Source organism: Apium graveolens, chromosome 2 (genome assembly GCF_009905375.1).
Source record: "Apium graveolens cultivar Ventura chromosome 2, ASM990537v1, whole genome shotgun sequence".
NCBI classification, from domain to species: Eukaryota; Viridiplantae; Streptophyta; class Magnoliopsida; order Apiales; family Apiaceae; genus Apium; species Apium graveolens.
Window position 1 is genome coordinate 290,001,749 of NC_133648.1, and position 10,081 is coordinate 290,011,829.

Below are 10,081 nucleotides of genomic sequence, written 5' to 3' on the forward strand. Positions count from 1 at the left end.
GGTAGTGAGACTACCGCTTCTGATTCAGGTATGTTCATGATCAAAGTTAATATGTCACTAAGTCAAATTTCTACTTGGGTATTAGATACCGCCTGTGGTTCTCATATTTACAATTTGTTGCAGGGACTAAGGAGAAGTAGGACTCTTGAAGAAGAGGAGGTGATTCTACGGATGGGAAATGGAGCAAGAGTTGCTGCTGAAGCTGTAGGATCATTTCATTTACATATGCCTACGGGCAAGACTATTGTTCTAAATAATTGTTATTTTGTTCCCTCGATTGTGAGGAATATTATTTCTATTCCATGTTAGAATTGGCTGGATTTTCGTTTGTTATTCAGAATAATAAATGTTCAATTCTTAGAGATAACATTCTTTATGGAAGTGGTATTTTAAACAATGGTCTGTATGTATGTGACGTAGAGCATAATTTACTACAAATTGAACATACTAATAAAAGAAAGAGGGTTGATGAAAATCTCACTTTCTTGTGGCACTGCGGACTTGGTCATATTAGTGAAAATAGACTGCGGACATTGCATAAGGAAGGGTTACTTGACCCCTTTGATTTTGAATCATATCTTACATGCGAGTCTTGTCTATTTGGTAAAATGACCAAATCTCCATTTGGTGGACATGGAGAGAGGGCTGCAGATTTGCTAGGATTGGTACACACAGATGTATGTGGACCAATGTCTACGCAAGCCATGGGTGGATTTTCATACTTCATTGCTTTCATAGATGATCGATCTAGATTCAGATATGTGTATTTGATGAAACACAAGTCTGAAGCCTTTAAAAAGTTCAAAGAATATAAGTATGAAGTGGAGAAACAAACCAAACATAGTATTATAACTCTTTGATCAGATTGAGGTGGTGAATACTTGAATGGAGAGTTTCTAGCTTATCTCAAAGAAAATGGTATAGTCTCCCAGTAGACTCCTCCATATACTCCACAATTGAATGGGGTATCTGAAAGGAGAAATCGAACTTTGTTAGACATGGTTCGGTCCATGATGAGCTATGCGAATCTTCCAGTATTCCTGTGGGGTTATGCATTGGAAACCTCAGCATATTTACTGAATAAGGTGCCTTCCAAATATGTTCCTCAAACTCTATATGAGATATGGAAAGAAAGGAAACCGAGTCTTAAACACGTTAAGATTTGGGGATGTCCAGCTTATGTCAAGAAAGTTGACCCAGATAAGCTGGAATCTCGATCTGTAAAATGTAATTTTGTGGGATATCCTAAAGAGACTTTAGGGTATTACTTTTACACCGATCATCGGGTGTTTATCTCCAGACATGCTACCTTCTTGGAAAAGCAGTTTATCCTTGAAGGAAATAGTGGGAGCAAAATTGAACTTGATGAAGTTCAAGAAGCACAAACTACTACGGATCAAGTGGAAACACCTGTTCAGACTGAACAACCTTCTGTGGAACAACCCATTCGTAGGTCAGGGAGAGTGTCTCGCCAACCTGAGAGGTATTATGGCCTTGTCATTGAGAATGACAATGAGTTGTCAATCATTGATGATAACGACCCTGTGACCTATAATGAGGCTATGAGTAGTGTTGACTCGGAGAAATGGCATAGTGCCTTGAAATCCGAAATAGAATCTATGTATACCAACCAAGTATGAACTCTGGTTGAGGCGCCTGAAGGTGTTAAGCCTATTGGGTGCAAGTGGGTATACAAAAGAAAGATTGGAGCAGATGGGCAGGTGGAGACCTATAAGGCCAGGCTCGTGGCAAAAAGATTCAGACAAAGGCAAGGGATTGACTTTGATGAAACTTTTTTGCCTATAGCCCTGTTAAAATCAATTCGGATTTTGCTTGCGATTGCTGCTTACTACGACTATCAGATCTGGCAAATGGACGTGAAAACGGCCTTCCTCAATGGGAAACTTGAAGAGGAAGTGTATATGACACAGCCAGAGGGTTTTCTTTCCAAGGGAAATGAACACCTAGTGTGTAAGCTGCTGCGAACCATATATGGTTTAAAGCAAGCTTCTCGTAGATGGAACATCCATTTTGATGAGACAATCAAAGAGTTTGGTTTTATCAAAAACATAGATGAACCATGTGTCTACAAAAAGGTTAGTGGGAGCGCGGTAACATTTCTTGTATTTTATTGAAAGAGGAGACGTCAAGAGAGTTGACACACATAACAACGTAGCAGACCCACTCACAAAGCCACTTTCTCAAAGTCACTTTGATCGTCATAAAGACAAGATGGGTATTAGATACCAGAGTGATTGGCTTTAGTACAAGTGGGAGATTGAAAGAGATGTGTCTTAAGTCCAATCATGTATGATGATTTAGGAATAACTTTTATGTAATCTGTTTTGATTTTATTGATATTAATAAAAGGCTTGTTTTGGTTTTATTGCGGGCTTTATCTATTTAAGTGTTTAAATAAGATATACCATAGTTTAGAGTAAAGCTTTTTATGGATTATGATGAGATCATAATAATGAGACCTAAAAGATGATAACTCTAAACTTAAATATTTTCTGGTCGTAGGATTACTAACTGGTAATTAGTAATCCACAAAGATCAGTACATACTATGCTTGCTTCATTATGAAGGATGTCTGTTCTCATAGACATTTGTGTGGTGACACTATAGCTAGTATGTAGGTGCTTATTATAGAATAAGTTCACTGAACATGACTCACACAGCTGAACAACTGATGGAGTTCACTCACGTGTCAGCAGTTGTTCACATAGTAATAGTTGTACAAGTATCCTTAGACTTGAGGTCATCATAGTCATCTTGTGTACACTGAACTATGCTTTGGTTTAGTTCTTAGTCTCTAGGGACAATTATAAGGGCTCTACTGGGTATAGGAATTTGTACACGAAGATAGTGTATGATCAATAAAGGATCTACCCCTTCCAGTGAAGGAAGAGAATGTTCAATGCTGATCCACTAATGCTAGTTCAGGAATCTCTGGCCAGAGTGAATGAAATTAGAAAGGAGATTCTAATTTACATTAAATAGAATTAAGCATAGTGAATGGGAAAGAAAATGATTAAATAAGATAGGCTTGACACAAGTTCCATGCCTTGTATTTAATCGTGACATTGCAGGGTAGAAGGAATTGATTGTACGGTAACTACTCACTGAATACGTTCTTGGTATTCTAAGCAGTGAATTCGTATTATCCGGATAGTCGCGATATGCTGAGAAGTATCCCTCACGATGTAGAATAAATATGATTAATTTATTAATTAATCATATTTAATGAATGAGAGAATTCATATAAATAATGATAAAATAGATTTATTATTATTTATTTCTACTACCGGCTTAATATTGAAACTACAGGGTCACACCATAAAAGAGAATGATTTAATGGTGGAGGAATTAATTAATAATGGCTGGTAATTATTTATTTGTGAAATAAATAATTAATTAGCAGATTTAATAATTGATTAATTGAGATTTAATTAATTCTTAATATTATAAATTAAGAATTTAATTTTGGAAATTAAATAAAGTGAGAGAATTATTTTTCTAAAGTGTTTAGAAAAGGGATTAATGATTAAAAGGTGTTTTAATTATTAGTTAATTGGTTAATAGGAATAATCAATTAAAGGGTTAATAATAATAATATTTTATGGAAAATTTTCAGCTGAAAATTTTGCCTATAAATATACTATTATAAACCCTATTTGCCTAAACCCAAATAATTAACCCTAATTCTAAAGTAGAACAAGAGGGAGGTAACTAATTCTCTCAACCTCTTCCTCCTCCATCATATTGTACTCTTGGTGGATACCGGTGGAGTGCTTCACACTTGAGGAGCAGCAACTAGGGATTTCCGTTCATCGTTCTTGGATCGCTATTAAATACCTCCATCTTTCCATTAACGTAAAGTTTCTTAAGGTAAACATACTGAACTACGAATTAAATATTATTTTTCGCATGGATCCTGCGGAGGGTTTCAGTTTTTTTTTTAAGATTTAAATTTACATTTTCGTTGCGTTTATGTGCTAAAAACCCTTCACATAGTACGCTTGGTAGTTCTTCTGGCCATTTGCTCTTGCTTTCTTTGAGTCTCTTTTCAATACCTCAGAGCAGGATTCTGTTGGTGATTTCTACTTGCCCGTTTCCTTGGGGATATGCTACTGATAATTTTTTGTGCTTGATCCCGCGCTCCTGAAGGTAGGACTCAAATTCTGATCCGATGAACTGTGGTCCGTTATCTGATACTAGGACTCTTGGAATTCTGAACCTCATCAAAATGTTGTTCATAAACTTTATGCAGTCTTGCAGATTAATTGTTCTCATTGCTTTCGCTTCAACCCATTTGGTCATGTAATCAATTGAGACTAACAAGTATCTGAGATCTCGTTTTGGCTCGGGAAAAGGGTCCCATAATGTCAATACCCCTGCGGCAAAGGGGATTGGTGATAGGACCGAGGAAGGTAGGACTGGGCTGATCCGGGACACATTGCTGAAGAGCTGGCATTCCTTGCATTTTTTCACGAACTCTATTGCGTCCTGGTGGATAGGTGGCCAGTAGTAGCCTTGTCTTATGATCTTATGAGCTAGGGCCTTTGCGGACATGTGATCTCCGCTTATCTCTTCGTGTACTTCCGTCAAACAGTACTTTGCTTCTTCTGGGCCTACGCACTTCAGGGTAGGAGATGAGAAAGTCCTGCGGTAAATTAGTCCTTCTTCAAGGAAAAACTTGGTTGTTTTTGCTTTCAGTCTTTGGGCCTTTCCTTTATCTTCTGGTAGCTCTCCTTTTTCTAAGTAGTTGATGAAGGGAGTCATCCAGTTCTGGTTGCTTTCGATCTCCAAGACCTCTCCAGAATCAAAAGATGGTTTGTAGAGTTCTTCAAAGTAAACTGAGCAGTCCAAGTCTGATGAGTTCCGGACTAACTTGGATAGGATATCCGCTTCTTCATTTTCTTTTCTACATATTTACAGGACTTGATGCTTTGGGATTGAAGCTCGGTAACTTTGAACCAGTGCTTGATACTTTGCCAGAATAGTCCTTTGCTATATATTCGCCGTTTGTTTGCTTGACCACTATCTGGGAGTCGCTATAGATTTTCAAGTCCTGGACCCTCAGAGTCCTGGAGAGCTTTAGTCCTGCAGTCATTGTTTCATATTCTCTGCCTGATTGTTTGTTGCTGGGAAACTGAAGGATATAGTTGTTTGAATGGTGAATCCCTCAGGACTTTTTAGTATAAGTCCGGCTCCCGACCTCTCGCTTGTTGAAGAACCATCCACTTTCAATATCCAGGCTCCCGGATTTGCATCCTGGTTTATCTTCGGATTTATGTTCATTGGTTCCGGTTCTTCTTCCGGAAAGTTACATTCTATTGTGAAATCTGCAAGTGTTTGAGCTTTGATGGCAGTCCTGGGAATGAAGCTTAAGTTGAACTGGCTTAATTACACTGCCCAATTGACTATCCTTCCTGAGACATCTGGCTTGTGAATTATCTTTCTATGAGGCTGGTTTGTGACCTCTCTGATTTCTCTTTCTTGGAAGTAGTGCCTGAGCTTTCTTGATGTTGTGACTAATGCGAAAGCAAATTTTTCTAGTCTTGGGTATCTTGTTTCCGCATCTTTAAGAACTTGGCTTACGTAGTAGACTGGTTGTTGTTTTCCATTTTCTTCCCTGATTAGGGCAGCTCCTACTGCTTGTGCTCCTGCTGATAATTATAAGTAGAGAGGCTCTCCTGGTTGAGCCTTAGTTAGGACGGTTGGCTGAGAGAGGTAGGACTTGATTTCCTCAAATGCCTTTTGGCACTCCGGACTCCAGTTTACTTCTTTTTTGTTTCTTTCTCCCTTGAGTAAACCGAAGAATGGTAAGCATCTCCCTGCTAGTTTTGAGATAAATCTCCTGAGTGCTGCTAGGGATCCTGCTAGCTTTTGCACATCTTTTTGGGTCCTGGGAGCCTTTATCTCCTGAATTGGTTTTATCTTCTCCAGATTAGCTTCTATTCCTCTGCTGCTGATCATGAATCCTAAGAATTTGCCTGCTCCTAATCCGAAGGTGCATTTCTCCGGATTCAGTTTAATTTGGTTCTTCCTCAGGTTGTCAAAGCACTCCTTCAGATCTTGCACATGTCCTGGTATTGTTGTTGATTTGGAAATCATATCGTCGATATAGCACTCCAAGTTTCTGCCGATTTGAGACTTGAATATATTATTCATGGCTCTTTGGTAAGTGGATCCTACGCTTGTCAGTCCGAAGGGCAGCATCACATAAGCATAGACTGCTCTGTGAGTTATGAATGTTGTCTTAGGTATGTCCTTCGGGTTCATCTTGATCTGGTTGTATCCAGAGAAGGCGTCCATGAAACTTAGCATGATGTGTCCGGAGGTAGCATCTATAAATTGATCAATATTGGGGAGACGGTATGGGTCCTTCGGGCATGCATCATTCAGATCAGTATAGTCCACACACATTCTCCGTTTGCCGTTGGACTTCTTCACCATAACAACATTAGCTAGCCACTCCGAGTATTTGATTTCTTTGATGATTCCTACTTTGAGTAACTTCTCCACTTCTTCTTCTATGGCTTTTTGCCTCTCCGGGCGAATTTCCTTCTCTTTTGTTTGACAGGTTTTATGTTGGGGTTGACATCCAAGCTGTGCATTGCTATGGACTCATGTAGTCCGGGCATGTCTCTTGGACTCCAGGCAAAAATATCTTTGTACTCCCAGAGCAAGGATAATAGTCTTTCTTTGAAGGACTCCTTGAGTCCTGACCCAACTTTCACCTTTCTGTTAGGGCTGCTTTTATCAGTCTGGACCTCTTCTGTTTTAACTGCAGCTTTGATTTTTGCTTGCTCTTTGTTTGAGACCATTTCATGAATTTTGGCCTCGGAATTCTTCTTTAGGTAGAAGTTCACTTGTTCTGATTCTTTTTCTTTGGTTGCTTGCATGGTAGGACTAGCTTGGTATAGGACTTGATTTGCTTTTTCGACTACCTTGACTTGGTTGTTTGCCGGTCCTTGTGGACTTGGCATATTTGCTTCTTGGTTCGGACTTGATTCAATGAGTTATACTTCTTTTATTATTTCTTCCCTAGGCCGGGGTCGGTGCTTCTTGATGCTTTGCTGTTTGCGAAGGACTGTGGCCTTCCTCTTGTTATCCTGGTGGGTTTCTGCCATTACTAACCCTTGGCTATAGCATGTTTCAGCAACTCCATAATCTCCTTTTATCTCCCCAACTCCTGTCGAGGTTGGGAACTTGATTTTGAGATGGGAGATTGAAGTTATTGCTTGCATCATAGTTAGAGCTGACCTGCCGATAATTCCATTATATGATGAAGGAGTGTTGATGACATAGAAATTTATGACATGGGTTACTTGGTTAGGAGCAGTTCCAAAAATGACTAGTAGATATAAAGTCCCTTGAATCGGGACTAAGTTGTGTCCGAACCTATAGAGTGGATCCTCCTGGAAATCATTTGAGCGGGCGCTCCCTAACTGCATTCGATCTACTGTGTGCTTGAATAGTATATTTACTGAGGAACCGTTGTCTATGAGCATTCTTCTTACTTCATTATCGAAGATGTCCAAAGTGACAACTAAAGCTGCATTGTGGTGAGGGTTGACTCCTTCATAGTCTTTACCGTTGAAGGATATCACCAAGTCTGGGAGTGATTGGATTGAGAGCACTTCTTTGCCGAAGTCCGGGCTCCGAGGTGGGAAGTGGGAGCCCCGTAGGACTACATTGACTACGTTCTTTCCTCTCTTCTGAGCTTCCCCTCTATTGTTGTTGTTGTTGTCCCGGACTAGATATTTGTTCATATTTCCTTTCTTCACCTGGTCCTCAATGAAGTACTTGAGTGATAAGCAGTTCTCTATCTTGTGGCCATGAGTCTCATGATAATCACACTGCCTATTGTAAGGCCTGCTTTCCAGAGGAGTTTGCATTGGCTTCGGAGGATAACAAAAAGGTTTTTCTTTTACCTCCTTCAATGTTTCCTCCCGGGTCATGTTGAGAGAAGTCCAGTCCGGCTCCTGCTTCGGCTCCCGGGGTTGCTTTATGGGTCCTGGATCGTTCTTGGACTCCGGCTTAGGACCTAGTGTCTGAAAAACTGGAGTAGTTTGTCTTTCTTGGCTTTGTTGGTTTTGATTGAACTTCTTGTCCTAATGGTAACCCCCTTTCGGTTGGTCATCAGTGTTCTTACTCTTGGCCCCCCATTCCGGATTATTCTCATTTCCTGGAGCACATCAGTTTCCTTTATGAATCTGGCAGCCATGGAGTAAGCTGCCGCCAGACTTTGTGGCTCCTTATTGATCAGTTCTACAATATATCTCTCATTATGCTCTGGGTCCAAGTTTCTCCTGAAGATGCTCAGTGCTTCACGCTCGTCTAAGTTCAAGACTTTGTTGATTGCTTCCTAGAAACGGCACATATATGTAGAGAGACACTCATTGTCATGCTGTCGGATTGTTTCCAGTTGACAAATATGCATTTCATGCATTTTGTTTGCTAGAAATCTCCAGAGAAAAGATGCGCGGAACTCCTTCCAACTATGGATGCTACGGGAGGGGATCCTGTTGAACCATCTATGGGCCCCTCCCTTAAGAGTTGATGCGAAGAACCTTGATTTCGTTAAGTCATTGTAGTAATATATTAGTAATATATTGCGATCTGCTCAAAGTAGTTCAAGTGCTCCTCTGGGTCTCCCAGACCGTCAAAAGAATCAAAATTATAGTGCTTTAAGTCCCGTTGCCGGGGAATAGCCTCCAAGGAGTGGCTGAAAGGAGTTAATGTTTTCCCAATTTCTACTCCTCAGTCTCTGTCCATCTTCCTTTGCAATTCATAGATTATATCTTTCAAGTATTTCTACTTCTCTTCTTCTTCATCATCAGAAATCAGCTCCGGAGTGGGATCTCTCCCGGTTCTCTTGGTCCCAGACTTGGCCAATAGCTTTTCTTCTTCTAACTGCATTCTTTTTTGGATTTTCATCTCGAGCATCACTTCTTCCTCTTTTCTGATTTGCTCCCGCATCTCTTCCAACCCTTTCTGTTTAGCAGCTTCCGCTTCTTTCTTATTACCCTGGTCCTTCTTACTTTTCTTTCCCTTAGCTCTAATCCGGTCAAAGACAGATCTCTTAGATTGCTGGGAGTCCCGGACTCCTCCGGTTCTCCCTCAAATTAGGCTTCTTCCTGGAGCCGGGTTTGCTCCTGCCTGTAGAGACGGATTGCTTCTACCAGTTCATCACTTGTAAGGTTGGCCATGTGCTCTTCGGCCACCGGGACATTAGTGTATTTGTATTGGTTCAGCTCAATAAGGCTTCTAGCGTCTCTAGGGTTTATAATTCTCTCCATAACGGGAGTGTGTTGCAATAGTTGCTCTTGGAATGCCTCTCTATCGACTCCTGGATCAAGGGCCTGGGAGTGGTCCGGCTCCTGAACCTGAGTGCTATCAGATGGTCTCCCAAAAGTATGCTTTCTTGGTCTTGCCATTTCTAAAAAATACAGGTTGCTTTTCGAAAATCGCAGAAACTATCCCAAAAAATAACAAGCAGTAACAAATGGTTTTTTGGGACTAGTTTAAACAATCTTCTGGGACTACTCAATAATGTGGCAGAATAAGTGTAGCGGGGTTTTAGAACACAAAGGCAATATTAAAACTAGAGCAAAATTGGGGTTCTAAAACGATCAAAACTACCAATAGCACACACAAATGTGGCTTAAATCAACAAAATGGGGCTCACACAAACGTGGCCTAAAATAACAAGCACACACAAATGTGGCTTAAATAAATAACATTCATATTTATGGAAGAGTTTGGTTGCTTGGGTTCTTACGAGTTAAATAAATGGACTCTTTCAAGAGCTTGTTGATGAAGCTGAATCCAGGGGCACCGAGACCCAAGGATGGAGAGGCCCTCCTTCTAGCGCCAAATGATAACTCCTGGTGGTGGGGCTGCTCCTTTGACACCACGCCTGGATCCTTCACCGCTGTGAAGTTGCAACTATCGTGGGGCTCCTACAAAATAACACCGGAAGGGGGGTTTGGGTCCTGCAGTGCCTTCGGTGTGAGAGTAAGAACTCGCTTTTGGGGAAGATGAAGATAAATAGGAATACAAGGTGGCT

The 10,081-nt window shown here is 40.6% G+C and overlaps 1 protein-coding gene across 1 annotated transcript; it reads right to left on the reverse strand.

The window, feature by feature from the left end:
- Positions 1–7,028: 7,028 nt before the first annotated feature.
- LOC141701885 (uncharacterized) lies at positions 7,029–7,970 on the reverse strand. Its single transcript, XM_074505512.1, has one exon. The coding sequence runs from the start codon at positions 7,968–7,970 to the stop codon at positions 7,029–7,031; it is 942 nt and encodes a 313-aa protein (XP_074361613.1).
- Positions 7,971–10,081: the final 2,111 nt, after the last annotated feature.